Source organism: Brachypodium distachyon, chromosome 3 (genome assembly GCF_000005505.3).
Source record: "Brachypodium distachyon strain Bd21 chromosome 3, Brachypodium_distachyon_v3.0, whole genome shotgun sequence".
In the NCBI taxonomy this organism is placed as follows: domain Eukaryota; kingdom Viridiplantae; phylum Streptophyta; class Magnoliopsida; order Poales; family Poaceae; genus Brachypodium; species Brachypodium distachyon.
Window position 1 is genome coordinate 52,658,451 of NC_016133.3, and position 21,980 is coordinate 52,680,430.

Sequence of the window (21,980 nt, forward strand, 5' to 3'; positions counted from 1 at the left end):
TCAACAGCAGTTCGTGCATAACTTTTTGATTCTCGAACGTCAAAACATGAACTACGTGATGGTATACTACTCGCATGTCCAGTTGTCCACGACCCCACCTCCTGGTCAAAACCCGTACTGTTTCGTTCATTTCTCGGGTTTACTACTACTCACTCCGTTCCAAAATAAGTGACATGAATTTGTATAAGAATCCATACAAAATCTGCGTCAGTTATTTTGGGACGGAGAAATTATTTGGTTTGTAATTGATGGTATATACCGTCTGAATTTTCTGTGGAGTACTTGGTTTGTAATTGATGGTACATACTATCTAAATTGATATACTTCCTTCGTTCAAAAATAAGTGATATGACGTCATTTTATTTTGGGACGAAGGGAGTATGGAATTGCACTGTGAATTAACAAGGGGGAGTGGGTACCAGATTGTCAGATTATAATGCACGGAATGGAACTGATTTACGTGCTATTTTTGCAGTGAAGGTTTAAAGTTAGCTTAGCCACTAAGCTACGAACTGACCGATGAAAGCCCTCCAAACGCACGAAAACGAGCTCTCAAACCAAGCAAACCACCCCCGCAACAAGACACGTTCGCTCGCCTGCTCTTCCCCGTTCAAAAGCTCAGAAATCAGCAATTCAGAACTCCCGAGACAAAACAAAAGGGGGAAAACCATATTCAAAACCTCCCCAAACCCTCATCCACCGTCGCCATGGACAGGGCACCGCCGCGCGGCGCAACCCGCGACGCCGTGGGCCAGCGGTGGCTCGCCGTCTTCGCCTTCCAGGCCGCGCTCTCGGCCGCCGCCTCCGTTGTCCACCTCGCTGCCTCGCCGCGACGCCGCCACCCTCGCCTCGGGGTGCCCCCGGCCCTCCTACTCGCGCTGCACCCGCTCCTCTCCTGCGCCGCCACGGGACTCCTCGCGCTCGCCTTCCTCATCTCCGCGTCGCCCCACCCGCGCCCACCACCGGTACCACTGCGCGCCCTCGCGGCGTCCTTCCTCGCTGCTGCTGGCGCGCTCTTCGTGGGCGCCGCGGCGTCGCTGGTCCCCGAGGACGCCGGCTGGGCTGCCGTCGCGGGGCTGGGATTCCGCGGCGCCGTGTTCGGCGCCGTGTTCGCTGCTCACTACTTTGGGCGTGGGAGGTGGTTGCTCCAGTTCCCCGTCGTGCAGGTGAGTAAATAGGGGAAAAGTTAGGGTTTCAATATGTGCTGTTTGGTTCTTCCTAAATTGCTGATTGATTTGGGTATGTTTAGTTTTTAGGCTTAGAATTCATACCAATATGATTAGGATTAACTTCATAGGAATGATTGGTGGTGCCAATGACTATTGCTGCTCACTACATTTGATGTTTGTCAAATGTGGTTTGGATTATTGGTATTTTTACGCTGGGGTTTTGTGATCAGAGGGGGGAATGGGTGCTAGCTAATCTTTTGGTGTTTCAGTTTAGAAATCTAAATCATATAGTTGATGAGACTATTGCGATCTCTGTCTAATTTCCCGAGGATATTGTATTGCAATTGTCATGGTCGAATTCCCAGGCAGACACCTTGTTTTATCTTAATTCTTATTGGTAGGAGTATGTTTGTAAGATCAAAATGGGGTTTACTCCAAACTTAGGGGTTGTGATTTATCAAACCTATGGCTGGTTAATTTTGAGCCCTTAGGAATCTTAGACTTGCTGGGTATCTCACTTGCTATATTATAGTTCTTCCCAGCAGTCACTTGCGTATGTTGTCAGTTGTCTTACCTTTTTAACTTGTTTTATTGTCCAGCGACCTCTATTCTACGGATTAAAGATGGGGCTTCTGCCATCCATAAAAAGGGCTCTAAAGGTGTCGATTCAGGCTTTCTGCCTTTCACTTGCCCTTACTTTTATTCTTCCTCGGCAATTCAGAATTGGAGGAACCATTGGAGGCCAAATTATCACCCAAATCAGTATTTTTGTATTGACCACTGGTGTTTCCTTCTGTTGGGAAATAAGCCATCATTTTGTCCAGGTTTGTTCTCTGCGAAATGCAAATCAAAACAACTTGCCATAGATACACTGTTTTTTCACTGTCTGGACTCTGCAGCTTCATTCATGTGGAAATTTAATACAATTGCTTTCCAATTTCAGGTTGTGCATACAAGAAGGTGCAGTTTTACTCCACCTCAGAGCACTGCTGCTGCAGAGACTAATCCTACTGATTATATCCTTGAAACGTTGGAACTAAGTGATCCACGATCGTTGATGCAATATCTAGCATTCCAAGATTTGTGTGCGGTATCTGAATGTAACTTGGAACCTTGGCGTCGAGCTGCCTTCTTTGAGGAATCTGGTGAAACTTATAAAAGAATTGTCACAGCCTGTTTGAAGCCACTTGAGGAATTCACTTCAAAAATTGCTGAAGCTCTCGAAGGGTTTTCTAGTGATAAGCCAGAACTGCTGTCACAACAATCCAAGCTCTTTGGGGCATTTAATGATTCACAGGTGATTTGGCAATCATTTTTTAGTACTTATGAAGTTATAGGTTGTTTTGTCAATCTTGTTTGTGTTCCTTGTTGTAGAAATAATGATACATGCTCCTTGCTAAGGACCATCATCTAGCAAATAGTTGGAATCTAATGTTAATGGAGTTGCTTCTTTCTATTTGAATGGGAGGCCATACTTTATAGTCCTCGAATTGAGTATACTTCAAGGCTCAAGCATATGTGCATCATGATTGGTTACTCACAGTCATGCTTAATAAACTCGAAATCTGAATAATGAATCACATGATCAGAAAGATTTTGCATCAGAAATGATTACCGAATGTATTTTACATAGTATGTTGTGTGGGTAAGAGACTTTCCACATTTAATCTTTTCTTGAAAGATATAATAGCTTGACTTCAAGTGTTGAGACCTTTATTTGACAATTGGTACGCGCTTTTTAAAACTGATGGTTAATGCTGGCAGCTAGTGTATCAGGACCACATTTATTTTTATGGTGATTAGTATATTTGGGTTCATAGGGAGTGTTAGCTATCAGTCTGTGGCATTGCAAATGGCACTATTACTATGCATTTGGACTATTCTGCACCACTTTAGGATACTAGAGTTAGGGTTTCAGCAACTATGGAAAGTTGGTATGATTGTGAAATACAGCACATGTGATGGAGATGTCCTGGTATGACTGTATGACAAATTGATCTCTAATACATGGATGCAGTATGCACTGCCGTCGTCTGGTTCTCGAGATCAGTGGGAAATTATGGTTCTTCAATCTACCAAGTGTTAATGAAATAATAGTTCACCATTAACTTGTGGAGCATGCTTTGCCTCAGAACAAATGGATTGCAGTTACGAGAAACACTCTTTTCCATTTGAAGAAAATTATGACAGGACTATATTGACTTCTATTTAATCAGAATATTATCCGGCATTCTCAATATAACTGAATCTGTTGGATTCTCATTTCTACTTTTCGTTCATAGAGGTTAGAATTCATATTACCGATTCTAAGTACCAAGAATGGAAACTGCTAGCTGGTATGCAGAACTCACATCAGCTTTGACAGTATCTGGAAGCCTGAAACTGTGAAAACGATGTTCAGTTTAGTAGCAGTTCGAGTTTATTTTTATATATTCCACTACATAAGGGTTTTCCCCATATATTTTTTTGGTTTATCACCAGATGACTACTCATAGAAACTATAAATCACTATCAGTGAACATGGACATTTTGAAGATTTTTACTATCGATTTTGAAGATGTTGCAATGTTTTGTGGCTTTAGTACCATCCAGAAGCTATATTCTTATTCAATAGGTGTCTTTCTGAATAAATTCAATCAAGCTACATGCCTGTGCTTTAATAGCCTGGTCATAAGATTTTTTAATGCCTACAGGGTTCAGGCCATCAAATGTTTGTATTTACCTGATATGGTGTATCATTTTCAGATTATGTAATCCAAAGATTAATTTATTCAGTAATACCTAATGCTAGATTATTTTGTGTGACTCAACAAATGTAGATATGCTCATTGTGTGCTCGGACATTGGCGGCACTAACTGCACGCTCACGGCGAGAGGATCGGTATGGAGTTGCTCAACTCACTGGCTGCAACGCTGCTGTGATGTCTACTTTGCTGTCTGTGCTAGTGGCAGTTGAGGCGTGTTTAGGAAAGAAAACTAACCCACAACCTGTGCACTCACTGGGTCCAGCAAGCATTAGGTGGGCTAACTTCTCCACGGGAAAAAAAGGCAATGCAACTGCAATTGCAAGCACGCAAAGAGGTGGTCTGCACACAAAAGCTTATTTGATGGCTGATGTCCTCCGGACTTCAATTTATCAAATGGTTTCTGCCTTTCTGGATGACATGCGGGCAAATGCAAAAGCATCAAGTTTGGAGAAGAATTGGATCAGTGAAGGAAGAAAACCTATATTTGGTTCACAGGCTGTGTTGGTTCAGAAGTTGAGCCTGTTTATTGAATATCGTGCTGTCTGAACCTGGTGTGATGTCTCTCAAATATTTGCTAGCAATTCAGACCATACTTCGGGTGAAGAATTTTTTGGAACTGCTGATCAGCTCGGGAGGCATTTCCCATTCAAAATCTTCAGGAAGGCAAGGAGGGCCCTGACCTGTCAATTTCACAGTTTTAAACCCGTTGGAAGCACCAAGTTAGTGATTGGGAATTTGCTCACTCATTCTGTTTGCTACTCCCAGTTAATTTCTCATAGCCTGGAACAGTAGAGTACAGTTATCTGTATGATGAAATTTCACCGTAGCTTGGAACTTGAAATGTTTTTGGCTATCATTCAACATGATTGTCTTCTTAAATTGTCAGTACGTACATTATACACGCAATCTGTAACTTCTTACGCACTTGGTCATTGAGTACTAGTCATATTCGAATGGTTTTCCTTGTTTGGTGGAATTGGCATTACCATGTTTTGTTGTTCATGCTGCATCGATCCAACGTTTTAACAAGGGCTTCACTGGTAGCCTGCTGGAATCGTTGTTTACTTTCTCGTACTACTCATCCAATTCAAATTTGCATTTGAGTTTGGACGTGCATTTTAACCACTAATACCTTGAATGATACGGAAAATCCACTATGTTGAGCCCATCTGTCATTACCCCCCCGTATTGACTCACAGCAATTTCACGCTAGCTCGCAATTTCGTCTCAGTAGACACATGCTGAAGACGTACAGTATCTCCATTTCAAGCGACCATTACGCTCTAATTAAACCTAGGAAGTATATTACACAATCTCGTCTACAAAGAACATAAACACAATGGAGAAGAGCACCCAACAGATTCCGTAGACGCCGTTGCCTATTTGCCTAGACACAGTTGAACGCAATGGCCCGTAGCTGCGCGTCAGTGTTAGGCGGAGCGATGCCGAATTCCTAACTAACGACCAGGGCGTTGCTGGCCAGCCTCGGCGTTGCAGCGACCGCCAGCGGCGGCCTCCTCGGCGAGGTCCCGAGCACCGAGAGTGCGGCCCTCGTGGCAGCCTTCCTGGCGGCCTTGGGGCAATGCCGGCGCGGCGAGAGGAATCGACCTCGGTGCGCGTCCAGGCCTCCCCCGCAGCTCCGTGACGGCTTGAGGCGCTTCCTGGCCGGCTTGGCCAGGTCCTCCAGGGATCCCACCGCCGCCAGCGACGCGAAGGACTGCGACTTGCCGTCGAAGAACTTGGACAACCCCCTCCTGCAAAACAGAACCGCAGCGGCGTCAGTTCAGCCTCTCCGCTTAGATCAAGAAGGTAAAACCAGGGCACATCGTGGCGCGCGCACGTACTTGAAGGGGAGCTGCGTCATGAGGGCGGACATCTCGAAGTGGTCGGCCGAGCCGAAGGAGGAGGTCGCGTCGTCGGCGAGCTCCGAGGACGAGGAAGCCGCCGAGCTCCTGGACGTGGACTCGGACTCGGACGCCGAGCCGATGTCCTCGTCCTGCTCGTCGTAGGCGGCGATCTTGGGCTCCGCGGCCCGGCGGAACAGCAGGTACGCGTCCATCTGAGTCCCCATGCCGATCAGATCAGATCAGATCAAACGACAGGAAAGAGGAAGCAGACGATAACGGGATAATCAACCCGTGAGATTTCGATTGTGTTTGCCCGTCGATGAGAAAGGATCGATCGGCGCGGCCGCTATAAAGGGGAGGGAAGGAGGGTGAGTCACTGGGAGGATAAGAATGGAGGAGGAGCTGCCACAAATAGAGGGGCGGGCGTACGTGGGGCGAGCGGAGGAGATAAAAGAGGCCTCGGCGTTTATTCGTGCGCAAGTAATGCGGGTAATTTGTAGATTCGGCATTATCTCCTGCCCCTCATGACCCCATCCCATCTCTTTGGTTCTTTCTTTATTCGCGGGGAATTTCTATCTTGCCTTGGTGGGAGAGAGGGACGCGACGAGGCGAAGAAGGGTGTGGATAAGGCCTCCACATGGAGGCGTCGCGCGTTGGAACCCGGGGCGTGCTTCGGCCTGACTGGGACGGACGGACTGGCTCGGCTGAGTACTGCTGACTGTGCCTGCGTGGCTGTGCTTGGGCAGGGGCCACACACTTGAATTCTACTTGCGGCACGCGGGTTTTCCCCGTCCACTTGTTCTGGGACTGGGTTGTAGGAGAACTGGTGGGCTGAGTAGTTGGACGGGACCATCGCCCTTTCGAATGACCTCGGCGCGTGGCATCCCCACCTTGTCTGTACTTTATTTATCAAAGCTACTGTGCCTGTCATCACTTGCTGGATCAATTTCCATTCCTTTCTTATATTGGCTTTTTAATTGTGGGTGTCTTTTGTGGTGGGGCTAATCAATTTTTCATGGCTTGATGTTTTTTTTAAGACAGTCATGCCTAAGAGCATCTCCAACAGCATACTCATATTTTATAGAATATCCAAAAACTGTCAATACGTGTATTTTGTCCCAAAATACGTCTCTAACAGCGTACCCATAAATTTCGGATAACCAAATTATTTTTGATAGCTATTCATATTGGAGGTTAAAATATGGTAGCTGTCCAAAACACCCGACCAGTGGCGGGACGGCCAACTGCCTCGTTCCGGCCATTTCCGAGCCGGCGCCGGTCTCCGATTCCGGCGGCCGGACCGCGCCGCCGCCGACCACCGCTGTCCTCCCACCGTAGCCGACCCCTCCGCCACCTCCCTGGGTGCCCCCGCCGGCGTTCCCCTGCCCCCGTTCGGCTTAGCCCCGGCCGCATCGGGTGCCGCCGCTGGCGGGGCCGCCCCCAACTGCTGCCCCGCGCCTGGCGCCACCGTAGCCAGACGGGGAGAGGAAGAAGAGCAGGGGCCGCCCGCTCCCTCTGCCCCGCGTCCCCAAGGCGCGACGGTGGCTCGCGCGGTGCCGATGCCGGCAGGCGCCTCGCGGCCCTCGTCCGAGCCTGCGGTGGCCTCCGTCAGCCCTCGTCCAAGCCTTCCGCGGCCTCTGCCGGCCTCGCCGCTGCATTCCACCGCCCGAGATGGCTGCCGCCGCCACCTGCGCCCTCGGCCACGCACCGCGCTGCAGCCGCCTGCGCCTCCGTGTGCAGCTCTGCTCGTACCGCGCCGCCACCGCCCGTGCCCTGGGTCCCCGCCTGTGTGCCAGAGGGCGCCATGCCGCTCAGCTCTGCTCAGAGGAAGGAGAAACTTTTTAGTGTTACGATGTTGGAAATGTTCCTATGGGTTGTTATGTTAGTCTTGTTTGGCAGGGTGCAGGCTTGTCCTGACGTAATCAACTACTGCAAAAGTGAAGTGCCGTCCACTCGGTTTTGTCTAAACTCTGTTCCATTTGGTACAAGGAGAACCAACGGATGCCGTTCTTTTCTCGATTGGGATAGGAAGGAAGGATGTGATGCTATGAGTGAACAAGCCACTTGTATTTTATTTATTTATTTCTTTTTGGAGAGAGAGAATATCCCTGAAGATGAAAGAGAGCACCAAACGCCAAAAGCTAGTCGCAGCTAAGATTATTAGACCCAAGTATTTGAAGAAAAAGACGGCCATCTGGGCTTGTATTTTTAAAGAATCCTGTTCTTATCTCTCCAATTTTCTGCAAAGTCGGAGATCACCCACTTGACCACTAACGTTGACTCATTGTCCAACCTTCACTTTTGGTCTTCATCTTAAGCCTTCCCAAAAAATTATTGTAGTGACAATTCTGAAGAATCAAACACTTTACAAGTGTTCGCATGTAGCCCAAATAGCATTTACTCTTGTAAGAGGAACAATTGATGGCGGTGGTCCGTCACCACTCCGCTTTTTTTATTTGTAAAAAAGTTACAATTAGATTTATTACATAACTAGATAGTGATGATATTTGCCATAAAAATTAGATAAAAGAACTAGCAAGTGCTATATAATACTACTGCTTTTTAATTTCATTTATCTTCAGAAAGCGGTCTAATTTGTCTTTTCTGTAATAACACGGGTTATTTAGCTAGTATGGAGTATAATAAAGGAATCATATTCTTGCAGCTAGGCCTATAACTAGGTTTAAAAAGAACCTTCTATGAAGAAAACGGATGTTCACATGAAAGTTGACAGTATTTCATGACATTTAACCTGAGCACCGAAGAAACCAAGCAAATCTCAAGGAGCTCACCAAGATCAACGCACTAATCTCAATATGCAGTCAGCATCACCGAGCCACGGAGCCAGTATAAATTTAGTAGCGCAGTGGAAGACAGGGACTTGATAAGGGGATGGGGAGAATGAGATTGGCCACTTGGCCTCTATATTAGCCTATCTGCTTAAGGGGACAAACAGCAGAATTTATGTGGCTATGGTAAACTAAAGCTTCAGACAAGCTCATTAAAGTAAAGCTGGAAAGGTCCGTCAGTGCGGTTACTCTTATCCACAACTATCGGTCAACACAAATCTAATCCGCTTCTGGACACCGACACAAAGGTATGGACCCTAGCATCTTACTATATCCTCGTCACACAACAAACGGCAGAAGAAAGCTACTAAGCATTTCTTAACCACAGATTTGTATGATTGGGGCCCCAACCGAAACAGACCAAGGGCTATCGGGGACAGAAATGACTATATAGTGACGGCTGTGTAGATAATAAAGTAAGGATGTGATTTCAATAAGATGGAGCCATTCAGCAACGATGAACTGATGAAAGATTATATTTCGCATCTTTTCCACCAAGGAATCACCAACCCGATAACTAGTGTTTTGAGAGGAAGCATGGACTGATCAGTGGTCGGTAAGGCTGGACGTCGGCTTCTCTGGCTGGATTGGGAGCCCGAAGGACCACACACCACATCGTTTTTGTTTTTGAGAAAATTGACATTTGTTTTCTCCGCTGAAATCCATGGGGTGGCTCTACTGGGCCGGGAATGGCTCTGATGAACAAATATATATTGGGCTGGGCCTTTTTAGATTAGGCTTGATATTTAAATACAACCACGTCCCAGATTATACATTGGGCTGGGCCTTTTTAGATTAGGCTCGATATTTAAATACAACCACGTTTTTGGGTGCATTATCGATTAAAAAAGAATAGGTCAGACGACCATACAACACCAGCCAAGCGGCAACACACTGTCCAAACGGTTACAACGCACCTAGTGGCCAAGGTCTCAACACCTTGTAACATCTCAATTTTCAAAACTCTTCATATGCATTGCATATCATAAGCATCATGTCATCTTTGCATTTGATCACTTTCAAAACTATAAAATTTGCCCAGAAAACTCTTTTGCAAAGATGCCTTTATTTGATTTTGAACCTTGATCTTGCTTTTCAGTATTTGCATTTTAACCCATGAGGGTATTGTGGTAAAAAGGGATTTAATGCATATATAGAGCTATCCCATAAATTGGCTTTTGAAATTATTTTGAAAAATAATTTGTTTTGATAGCTTAAGGGGGCTAAAAGCCATTTTATAGGTAAATGTATTTTTAAATATTTTACTTTGAGAAAATTCTTGTTCCAAAAGTTAGATCATATGAAAATATGATTTTACCAATTTTGTTGCATTTTCTTTGAAGTGTTTTGGAGCTCCGAATCAATTTTGAGGTTCAAAACAGAAAATAGACAAAAGAAAAGGACAAACCGTAGAAAACCGGTCAAACAGGACCGAACCGAACCGACCGGCCCAGCCCGAACCGCCCGGTCCCCCTCATTGACCGGTGGACCCCGCGCGTCATCTTCTCCAACTGCCTCCTCCGGAGTCCACGCAGAGCACGCCCCGCGAACTGCCCATGATTCCTTCCCGATTTCTTCACGCACGAGCTTCCAACTCCAAATCCCTGCGCGTCACCTGGAAGCACTCGCGTTTCTCCTCCAATTCCCCCAAACCCCACGTTCAATTTCGCACCGGTTAGAGACTAATTGCTAGCCGGAGTTCGTTGCGGTCGTCACCGTTCTTCTCGATTCGTCGCCGTTCCGATGAGGTTCCCGCCGCGCCAAGCCCCTAACCTCTCTCCTCTCCTCGTCCTGAACGCCCTGACGCGCTCGCTTTTGTGTTTGGCCGCGGCCGCCGCGCTCCGCCCCGCGCCGGCCATCTTCTCCGGCGCTGGCCGCCGCCCGAGCTCCCCGCGCCCGCGCCCTTGCGCCGCCGCGCCGCCCGCCATCGCCTGCCGTGCCGCCGCCGGCCGGAACCCTAGGTCCCGACCTATCCCGCTCTGCCACGTGGCGAGGCCTTTTTATTTTATTTTATTTTCGGCCGAATTAGATAAGGTTTTTTTTTCAGAAAAACCCCCGTAACTTCAAAGTCTCATATCTTTCAAACCGTTTGTCCAAAAATTGTGATCCGCACCTTTCTGGAATCGTCACAACGTGTAGAATAATCATGGCATACTAGTTTAAATATTGCTCTATGTTGCAAAAACCACGCAATCTTTTAATTTAAACCTTATCCTTGTTTCATGCATATTAATTACCTATTTGATGTTGTATAACCTGTCCAAATCATTTGAAAAACCTTTCAAAACAGAAACAAAACTTGTTACATTAAAAGTAACCAAGTGTGCATTAACATAGCATATGCATCATGGCATGATTTTTGCATTGAATGTTGTGTTTATTGTGTGCATGTTTCTTTTATTTTAGATTGTGTGGGGTGTATTCCTTGTTGTTGCGAAGAGTGCGAGAACTATCACAACCTTGGACAAGGCAAGTTCACTTTGATCATATCCCATTATTATTGTTGTTTTAAAATACTTATGCATTAGTGTTGTTGGTAGAGATGCATTGATAGGACTATTACTCGTACCTCTATGCTAGCCATAAATCCCATGTAGTATAGTTTACCCTCACCATTACCTTGCCACAAAATTGCCATCGATTGTAGTTGAATGCTAGGCTATGGTAGTATCGTGGGGGAAATAACTACATTATGATATTGCTATGCCTTTGGCTATATGAAATGTTTTTGTTAGATGTAAGGCAAAACAACTAATTCAATGAACCGTCCTGGGTGGTCTGCTTTGAGGATTTTGAGGATTAGCGGCATCAGGTCCATTTCTATGGGTCCCTCTGAGTCGAGTTCCTGTGGATTCAGGAATGGATCGTCGATGGACGTCTCTCCCGTGGATTCGGGGAGCGCCTACGTTGCAAATGTGGAATGCCACCTGGGGTAACAGAGACTGGACTAGTTTCCTGTTTAGTAGCTTCCAGTACAACCACATGGTAATATGGGCTCTGCCAGGATGGATGTAAGACATATGATCCTGGATCCGAGGGATTGTGCAGATGTAACCGTGTAGGTGGGAACGTAGGTCCCTCAGGTGGTCTGGGTGATTATGGTCTGAAAATTCCTGTAATCGATGCCGTTGCTACTCTACCCTGAGGACAGCAAAGGATCAACACGTCGATTTCTTGTGGGTAAAGTGTACAACCTCTCGAGAGTGTCAAACTAAGTACTTAGCCGTGTCCCCGGTTACGGACAATTTATGAGCAACTAGATTTGTGAGCTGTAAGGAAAGTCTCACTCATTCCAATTTCTTAAATAAAATGAATGGTTTGAACAGGGTAGGAGCATTTGATGAATCCACTTCAATGTGCTCTAGGTTAATAGGAGCATGGGTGTGTCTACCCCGTGTCTAATAGTTAACATTATTATAACATTCCTTTATAGTAGGGTAATTTATGTTCTGCTTCCACGCAAACAGCCTGAACTCCACCTTGCCAAATACTGCATATACTTGTTAGGTCTGTTATAACCCTTTGGTGTACTTGACAATACATTCAATGTATTGACCCTAGTGGCTGCATCGCTTAATGATGCAGGAAACTCCGACGACGAGTAAGATGTACGTTCTGCTTGTTTGGGTTACGGGCCTACATTCCAACACGTTCTCACCGTGGTGTTGATGTGCTTACGCTTTCCGCTGCTAAACAGTTGTTTTATTTCCAGCTAACCCGTGAGGTTATGCGAGTTGTAAGTACCTTTTAAATTCTGGATGATTCGTTGTAATATTGAGACCTTTGTTTTTAGATATTACATCTTGAAACTGGGTGTGCTAGTGAGTCGATCCAGGGACTAGCACTAAAGCACAGAGATCGAACCCGTGTACGGGGGCGGTTGCTTCACACCTATGTTGGCGGCGTCCACCGACTACCACTCAGAGCAGGAAAGGAAACCCTACCCCTAAAGAGCCCAGCCAACTCCCAACGCGCCGCCTCCTCCACGATCCCGTGCAGCACCTGAAGAACCAAAGGAGTCGCCCCATTGAAGACAACGTCGTTCCTATGACGCCAGATGGCCGAAGATACCAATCCGAATGCTGTCCAAACGTCCCTCCTATCTCCAGCGGGCACCGGCAGCAAAGTCCACCAGACTCTAATATCCACCTCCCCGGCCGGCAGCCATTCAGGACGGCCCAAGCCGTGAGCAAAGGAGACCAAATCTGACGAGAGAACACACAACCCAACAGCAGGTGAGAGATCGTCTCCTGCTCCTGGTCGCACAACGGGCAACGAGGTGGATGCTGAAGCCCCCTCCTCTGGAGCCGGTCGGCAGTCCAACACCTGTCACGAACCGCCAACCACAAGAAGAACCGACACTTGTTCGGAGCCCGTGAGCGCCAAACCAAGTCAGCCATCGGGTCCACCATCCGTCCCGCGAAGAAGTGAGCATAAGCAGTCCTAGCAGAGTACTGCCCATTGCTTGCCCAGTTCCACAACAGGACGTCCTCCCCCATCTCCGAGAGCTGAAAGCCCCTCAAGCGATCTCAAAGGGTGAGTAATTCCAGGATGGCCTCCGGCCCCAGATTAGGCCCGACATCACTTAACCACGCGCCAAGCAAACCCTCACGCACCATGCGAGAGCGCACGAAGCGCGGCCTTACCCACGCCGAAAGGCTAGGAAAGGCATCTCGGATGAGGACGCCATCCAGCCACCTGTCACACCAAAACAGCGTATTGCGACCATCTCTCGGCCTAGAAGAGGTGGCCGCCTCAAAAACATCCTCAACGTCCTTTGACGTACCAAAACCTAGCTCGCGCCAAGGTTTGGAGTCATCCACCCTTTCAAGCCACCTCCAACGAACTCGGAGCATAGTGTTGAGGCAAGCAAAGTTCGGGATCCCTAGCCCCCCCCCCCCCAACTACTTGGGTAAGCACACCTGGTCCCAAGCCACCGAACAGTGCCCCCCCCCCCCCCCCGCACCTCCTTCCTCCCCTTCCACAGAAAGCCACGGCAGACCTTGTTCAGCGCATGCAAGGTCTTCCACGGCAGGTCCAGCGACATCATCGAGTGAACCGGAATGGACGCTAGGGTGGACTTGATAAGCACCAGCCTCCCACCTTTGGACAGCAGAGGTGCCTTCCAAGAAGCCAGCCTGTTCTCCACCTTGTCAACGACGGGCTGAAGCTGTGCCGCCGACAACTTCCTGACCCCCAACGGTAGCCCCAAGTAGGTGCACGGGAAGTCTTTCACCGCGCATTGGAGCTGCGAGGTAACCAACACCTTTTGCTCCTCAGAGCACCTTATGAGATGGCCCCGTCCCAGAATGGAGTTCGATTATACCGACGACATTACCTCAAAACGAAAATACTATTGTACTCCGTAATCGTAACAGCTTCTTAGCCCGCTGCAGAAAGAATTAGCATTTCTTATTATGAAATTTAATAGCAATTCAAAATAGTATTTCCTCCGTCTCATATTTAGTGACTTTCTATTACATGTATCTAAATGTTTTTTAGACAAAGATACATTCATAGATGGAGGGAGTAACTAATTAAATAGCCGAGTTTCAGTACCAAAGAATGAAAACAGAAGAATGCAACAAGCGAACAACCAACTGTGTTTCACACCACGTCTCTAGTCTTCTCGGCCGCAGCTAGTTCCAACAGCTGCACAGGATTCTTCTCTGGAGAAATAAAGCGTTGATTTCTCATATTTAAGACACTGAACTGAACTGGAACTAAATATATTAGTATCAAGGATTACGGTGCAGATGCTCAACTTAACCCAAAGAAACCGCAGAGTAACAATTAAATCTGAAACTGCAACTGCGAACGGAGCAATTATATTTGCTGGGATTGGAATAAACATGTCATTGCATCGAAATGATAGAACAGGGTTTAAAACAGGAGGTTGAGACGCACCGACGCACTACAGGAACAATCGAAACAGGCAAACTACAGAAGGGATTCTTGATCTCTCTACACAGGGGAAACAAGAGCACATCGCTAAGGCACAACCAGCAGAATCAGCCGCCGAAGCCATAGAGGGTGCGGCCCTGGCGCTTGAGCGCGTACACGACGTCCATGGCGGTGACGGTCTTGCGTCGGGCGTGCTCCGTGTAGGTGACGGCGTCGCGGATGACGTTCTCGAGGAAGATCTTGAGCACGCCGCGGGTCTCCTCATAGATGAGCCCCGAGATGCGCTTCACGCCGCCCCTCCTCGCCAGCCTCCGGATTGCCGGCTTGGTGATGCCCTGGATGTTGTCGCGGAGAACCTTGCGGTGCCGCTTCGCGCCGCCTTTGCCCAGCCCCTTGCCGCCCTTGCCGCGTCCGGACATCGTCGGAGATCCGATGAACTGAGAACAGTTGTACTAGACGAGAGATTTGGAATCGCTGCGGAGTTTGGTGAGGGAGAGGAATGGATCTGGGGTGGAATTTATAGTGGGAATTTGGGTGGGGGGAGGGAATTTTTGGTTTGGGTTTTGAGCGGGAGGATTTCGATTTCGGGGATGGTTTTGTTGGAAGGGTTTGTTTGAGACGTCCGATGGAATTGGGATCGGGTGGATCGGAGATGTGGAGGCAGATCCGTGGGAAGAGGGATTAGTTGGCGTTTGATAGGAGATGAACGGTGGTAAATACAGCGCCAGGGTTGCCGTGGATCGGTGACGTGGCGACGACTGTGTTCAACTGGATCGTCGCTGCGTTGATGGGCCTCGTGGCCCATAACTCGTCAACAGACAACGGCAGCTGCTAATCATGACTCGCGACTCCATGGTTCAGACTCACATAGTTTACTCACATGGTTTTGTCGCACATAGTCACAGTGCATCGTTTGACGCGAAAATATATAATTCGGTTTTGTTATTCAAAAGTTGTAAGCTTTTTAGTTAGAGATCAGTACAACGGTAGCACGTGAGAACGGGAAGAGACACTCCCAGATCTTAATCCAACGGTTATGATACATCGATTGAGATTTGACATTTTTTTTTTAAATCAGATGACTTCAAAATAAATAGCCACACCCTATATAATTATACAAACCAGATGGAGACTCGGAGAGAAGTCTAAGGTTTCGTTTGGACATAGATATTGGTACGCTTGAAATTGATTTCGCCCAACAATAGTTTTTTTTTGTTGTACATAGATTTTTTGTGAAATCTCACGCGACACCGATTCCAATTCGTGTTTGATTTTTTTTTGAAGAAATTCATGTTTGAATGAACAACGTCTGGAATTGTATATCCTCCACATTGGCGGCAGGCTAGCAAACAAAAAATGAATAGCCGATCTTCGTTATCAGGAATTACTAGAAAGTGTTTGATTTCTTCGCTCAACTGGCCTCTTGCTGAGCTAGCTCAGATAGGCTAGCTCGGCATTGCTAGCTTTGCCGTTGGTTGTTTGCTTTTGCATGGACGAGATCATGGTTTCCGTGAGGATTGGAGATTTGTTTCCGGCGTGCAGCGCTTCTCGCCGTCGGAGACGAGCCGATCTTGCTCTCCTAATGGGCAAGCAATTTCTCGCCCACTCGGGCTGGCTCACCTCAAAATCGAGGATAAATTTACGGATCCAATCGCTGGCCCTTGTAGGAGCTAGTTAAGCATTTGCCTGAAACCAACCGGACCCTTGGTCCAAACCACCTTTTGCCCGAAAAGAAAAGAAACTCAGGTCGTCTTTTCTAAAGGAAAATCCAAACAGTTTTTGCTTACAACCTTTTAACACCCCGTTGCTGCGTTGCAGGACTTCCCAGGAAAATCCAAACAGGCTCCCTGCCCAAACCGCTCAAGCCGACGGGCTGGTCATTGATCCAACGGCTTCAAGCTTCGAAGGTACCGGATCGCACGGCATAGCCCCCCTACGACGGAGCACGGCCGCGCACAGGCAGCGAACCACCAAAGCACCGTCCAGATTCCAGAACCAGGAAACCCACGCCCACGCCCGCGCCCGCCGCCCCCAACCTCGCCGCCTCCTCTCGGCTCGCCATCCTCGTCAGAGCCGCACTGCCCCATGGCCTGCGCCGGCTCCGCGCGGAAGGTGTCGGCCGTGCTGTACCACTACCCGTGCCCGGACGGCGCATTCGCTGCGCTCGCCGCCCACCTCTACTTCTCCGCCGCCGCCCTCCCCGTCCGCTTCTTCCCCAACACGGTCTACGATCCCATCAGGTAGTCTTGTCTTCCAAACAGAACCTCAACTTGACCCGCCGTAACTTCAATACCCGTGACTACATCTGTTACGATGCACGCGCGTTTCAGGTGTTTGCTCTGTCAGTATTAATGCAGTTGATAAATTTTACCTTTTGCGATGTCTAGGTGTAGTTCCATGATCAAGTAAGCATGTGTTTTTCGCAACAACAAAAAAAGTAAGCACGTGTTGTTCACTTTGACAATGCTGTGGGCCTGTGGCGTTGATTCAGTTCGTTTAAGCTAAAATGTGTGTCCATTTTTTGTGCTGTCCTTTTGTAGTTTTGTGCTTCTAAAAAATCACCCGAAACTAGGGATTATATCTCCCGCATAAAAGGACCATGCAATGGAGTCATATTCTCCTGGGGATAAGAAAATTGGTAGTCTGAAACTGGATGTTGTATTTTATCTCTGTCTGGATTTCAGTACGTAATCAGTTGTGGCAATTTGGAATGGGCATTGGGCAACAAATTCACCTAGAATGTATTGGTGTTTTTGTTGTCACGCCATGCGAGCCTTGGAAATGCAAACTCAGCATGATGATCTTGTGTTTCTCATGTTATAACCCTGATCTTATTGTTTGCTTGTTTGTAGGAGCGATGGTCTTCCGTTTGATGAAATCAAAGATGTTTACCTTCTTGACTTTGTGGGTCCTCCCGGTTTCGTTGCTGATATAGCCCCAAAGGTTGAAAGGTATTCAAACATTCATCTCGTACCTTCTTCCCTTTATGTCGTATTATTTACTTGTTTGTTTGAGTAGATGTGAATTGTTTTATTTACTTTGGAGCCATACAGATGTGAGGCTTCCTACTTTGATGTGCAGTAGTCGGTCATTCTCAATATTTGTATTATTTTTACTAATTAAGTGTAAAACACCTTGGCCTTTTATTCAGATACCGTGGAACAATTTTTGAACGCCGTATTATGGATATGCGGTTCAAGTGTAACAATCTTCAATCTTAGATCATCATAAAACTGCTTCAGAAAGTTGTGTGGGAATGGCATACTTGGAGATATTTCTATTAGTATTAACTTATTGTTTTTTCAGTGTAACAATCCTAGACCATCACAAGACTGCTATGGAAAGTTTATGTGGAAGTGCTGCCCTTGGACAAAATGTCAATAAGGTGATTGACATGCAACGCAGTGGAGCAACTATTGCATTCGACTTCTTTAGGAACAAGTTATTGACGGAAGCTAGTAACTTACGGAATCATGGAAGTGGCAATGCTGCAACTGAAGTGAAATATCTACCTGACAATAATCATGAAATGGTACAAAAGCTTTTCAAGTTTATTGAGGATGGAGATCTTTGGAGGTGGACTATTCCGAATAGCAAGGCCTTTAGCAGTGGTCTCAAAGATTTGGATATTGAATTCAATGTCAATGCAAATGGGAAGTTGTTTGATCAGGTAACAATTTTTACTTGCTAGTACTAGTGTTTTGCTGATAATTTAACTTTTGGTACTTGATGATTACTTCCTATTCTGTAGCTGTTGCAAAACTGTAAATCAGTCATGTTACTGCATAATCTGATCATGCCTATATTATTTTTGCATTTCAAAGCTTATCTCACAATATCTTTTTGTAAATGTGCACTGGTCTTGTTAAAGTTGCTGGAGCTGGATCCTGAGCAAGTCATTGCTCGGGGACAAGTGACATTATCGCAGAAGCAAAAATTAATTGATGACTGTTTGGAGAAGTCCTATGAAATTGAACTAGGCTGTGGCAAGTTTGGGAATTGTCTGGTAAAAATACATATGCATATCCCTTGTTTCTTTCTTGATTGTTCTCTATGATCTTTTGCTGTATGCACGGCACTGTTTTTTCCATAAGATGTCAATATTCCATGGTAATTGATGTGAAAGACTGAAAGTGCATTATTGCATAAAGATGATCTGGCATTAGCGTTGCCTGATCACAAACATTATAAATTAACATATACTTTCTGTTGGTAAGTATTAATTCTTGATTAAAATCCCTTTTTGTACTTGTTTCATGTGGCTATTTGATTTTTAATAAAATATCAGCAATCACCTTTATGTTGAGCGGTGTGTGTACTTCAAACTACATGTTTGTTCGAAGGCTGTTTTCGTTGAGTTGTTTTCTACCTGATGGTTGTAAGAATTAACTGTTGAGTACTTTTTACCCTTGTGCTAAAGATACATAGGGCTATGCAATAGGTGCAGAAGCTTTGGGATGTTAAAATAAAATTTGGTAGGGAAGGTTCTGCAGATGGCATGTGCAAGTTCCGTGGTGCAGGGGTGTTACATATGCACCTCTGTTATCTTGGCTTGTTCAGGATTTTTCTTGGTTTGCACCATTAGTTTAACCTTCAGTGATCATTTTCTATATTCATTCACATTTGACTGTCTGGTTCTCCAACTTTAGTATAACTCTTATGCTTTTATTCAGGCCCATTGCCTAATATGTCTTCCTAGGATTGGCCTGTAATCCATAACCTATCCTGTTAGGTGTAACCTTTCGCTCAATACTTAAATCTACAATTGAAGCATCTGAGGCCGCATCAATCGAGGATACACGATAGAAGGAATTGTTAATTAACCTCACCTTCCCAAAGCGTGGGTTTGCTTTACTAATTTTGTTCTCTCTATGCGAACCCCCTCTCCTTATCAGAAGACTGAGGTGTAGGTAGGGCTAAAAAAAACAAAAAAAAAAGAGTCAAATCGCACCATCTCTATGCATCCAGTTTACTATCTTCATTTTGCGTTTTCACCAACAGTATTGGCTCTATAAATTATTTGTATTTTGTCCCTTAGGCTGTCAATGCTGATGCTATTTCAAAGTTGAGAAGCGAACTCGGAAACCAGCTAGCTAACAAGAGTCGAAATTTGAATCTGAGGCAAGTTTAACGTTCCACCGTTTGCACATTTTGTCCATAATCTTTATTTTGGTGTTAGTTCTTGTTCACTATCTAGATATGATCTGTACTTAACTAAACCATGTTGTCTTAATCTCATAATGACAGCTGTGCTCTATTTTTCTCAGAGGTATTGGTGCTGTAGTTTATAACGTCCCTGAGTTGAATAATGACCAGATGCTAAAAATAAGCCTAAGAAGTTTGGAACAAGAAGACACGACATCTATCTCTCAGGTACTTTTTCCCTTATGCAGTCTCTAAAGGCACACCATCTTAGCTTGTGAAAGGTCTTTTTGTTAGAATTACAGACATATAATGTTTGATTCTCTGTCTAGGAATACGGTGGCGGAGGACATCGGAATGCAAGCTCGTTTCTGTTGAGCGTTACAGAGTTTGAGAGGTGGAAGGTTGGAGCTGAACCTTCCAACACTAAAACTGCCTAGCGGTTTTCTCTATTACTCTGTCAATCGAGGAAGTCTTAAGGTTGAGAAGGAAGAAAATACAGAAGGATACAACAGATGCGAGCAAGTTTTCTGTTTGGCAGCACATTGTCATGGAAAGGAGACCGCGGCAGAAATGTCAGGAGACTTATTCAGCATTGTGCTGTCATGAGAATCATGATATGCCTTGTTGTTTGATACTGCTCATGAATATGCTGGGAAGCAGCGCTTACTTTACAAAGTTTACTGAAACTTCTGCATTTCTCACCGCATAACTGTATTTTTTTTTCTGTCCTGTTAGCTAACCTAGACCGTGGCCCCCAATCTGGACATCTTTTACCAACTTTCTTAAGCTAACATACTTAAAGTATACCAGTATATGATACGCTAGTACAACATTGTTAGTAATGGGCAACTTGAAAGGGCTTTCAAATGAACTGTTATGAATTTCCCGATACACGAGGCCCCATTTGCAGTAATTTTCTTCAACGTTACAATAGACAATGTGTTCAAAGTTCAACTAGATGGCATCGACCCCGGGTCCACGGCCGTTGTTAGGGACTTGGGTTTAGTGCGGCATCTGCAGTCGTAGCACAGTGCGGATGCTTAGTTTCACGAAGAATCTAGCTTTTTTTTTTTAGAGCAACACGAAGCATCTAGCTGGGCCTGCTTGTGCCTGCGCTGTCCCTTTTTCTCTTTCTTCTTCCACGATCTACTTGGGCCCCGACATGGGCCGGCCTGTTCACGGCTTTGTCCGGCCGGCATGCCGCGTGGGTGTGCCGGTGCCGGGGGGAGACCGCTGTAATCATCGGTGTCTCTTTTCACTGAAGAGCGTCTCTATCGCTTTATATCAGGTATAAAAAAGAACAACTCTTGAACTCAAGAGAGGAGCTTGTAGAACATCTGTACATACAAAGGGGACCAAGACGAGCGCACGCGTATCGGCGTATGCGAGGCGAGGGTGGTACGCCAATCAAAAGAATGGGATCCTCTTGGGATACTGGAGAAAAGCGTACAGTTCTGAACACTCTGTGCTTCTTTTGACGTAGAAGAAATTATTACCGGCTCGGATTCGAACCGGACGGGCAAAGGACGCATGCATGCATGCATGATGAGCTGGGAAAGGAAAGGTCCTACGAATCAATGCGGGCCTAAACATCGACAGGTCCTATCAGGGACCCCAAGCTTGTTCAAACCACAGGGCCGGGCCAGCGTTGCTATCACCAGCAAACATTGTTACCTCCATCAAGCCAGTGGAATGGAGTACTTGTAAACGAGGGAGATGAATACAGAGCAATTCCATACTGAAAGTCTGCGACACATGTCTCTAAATCTGGTATAGGTGTAAGATTTGCGATTGCGACTAGTTGGCTTGATGTTATTTTTCTTTCGAGACGGAGGCAAAAGCTTTGCCTCATCTATCGATGCTCGGTTAATTAACAGAAAATCAGGCAAAAACCGTTACAACACTCCCAAGAACCGTCAAAGATGACAGCCCCAAGGACACCACAAGCCAACATGGTTACCAAACGCACTACACACAAACTATCGAGGGAGAAGACCATCGTCAACGGAGTTCGAAGGTGTCATCGTCATCACACATCACTCCTCGAGCTGGCGACTCTGACTTCACCGCAAATACCGCCAACAAGTCCTCACCGCGACAATCGCCTGTAGCCCACGTCGGCCTATGCCAAACAGTCGGCCCACACGTCGAGGACAAGGCAGCTCCGATTTTGAGGACAAGCTCAGACAGGAAGAACGACAGGTCTTGCGCTGTAGATCGCCGAACATCGAACCACCTTCCACGAGGCACCTTCGCCACCAAACCGCAGGAGGCACCCAGCGCGTCCACCACACAACGTCATCGTCATCGGCAACAACA

General features: G+C 46.4%; 4 protein-coding genes across 4 annotated transcripts; 2 read left to right on the forward strand and 2 right to left on the reverse strand.

The window, feature by feature from the left end:
• Positions 1-600: 600 nt before the first annotated feature.
• LOC100824084 lies at positions 601-4,870 on the forward strand. Its single transcript, XM_003570064.4, has 4 exons — positions 601-1,166; positions 1,769-1,993; positions 2,113-2,466; positions 3,989-4,870. The coding sequence occupies exons 1-4, from the start codon at positions 708-710 to the stop codon at positions 4,460-4,462; spliced, it is 1,512 nt and encodes a 503-aa protein (XP_003570112.1). The 5' UTR covers positions 601-707; the 3' UTR covers positions 4,463-4,870.
• A 184-nt stretch (positions 4,871-5,054) lies between these two features.
• On the reverse strand, positions 5,055-6,174 carry LOC100824393. The gene is made up of 2 exons (XM_003570065.4): positions 5,761-6,174; positions 5,055-5,670 (listed from the first exon to the last, which is right to left on the reverse strand). Exons 1-2 carry the CDS (start codon positions 5,985-5,987, stop codon positions 5,370-5,372), a joined length of 528 nt encoding a protein of 175 aa, XP_003570113.1. The 5' UTR covers positions 5,988-6,174; the 3' UTR covers positions 5,055-5,369.
• Positions 6,175-14,484: 8,310 nt separating this feature from the next.
• LOC100824697 (histone H4) lies at positions 14,485-15,079 on the reverse strand. The gene has a single exon (XM_014900215.2). It carries the CDS (start codon positions 14,933-14,935, stop codon positions 14,624-14,626), a length of 312 nt encoding a protein of 103 aa, XP_014755701.1. The 5' UTR covers positions 14,936-15,079; the 3' UTR covers positions 14,485-14,623.
• A 1,267-nt stretch (positions 15,080-16,346) lies between these two features.
• Positions 16,347-20,385, forward strand: LOC100825000. The gene is made up of 7 exons (XM_003570067.4): positions 16,347-16,756; positions 17,369-17,467; positions 17,823-18,186; positions 18,388-18,522; positions 19,555-19,637; positions 19,784-19,889; positions 19,991-20,385. The coding sequence occupies exons 1-7, from the start codon at positions 16,602-16,604 to the stop codon at positions 20,096-20,098; spliced, it is 1,050 nt and encodes a 349-aa protein (XP_003570115.1). The 5' UTR covers positions 16,347-16,601; the 3' UTR covers positions 20,099-20,385.
• Positions 20,386-21,980: the final 1,595 nt, after the last annotated feature.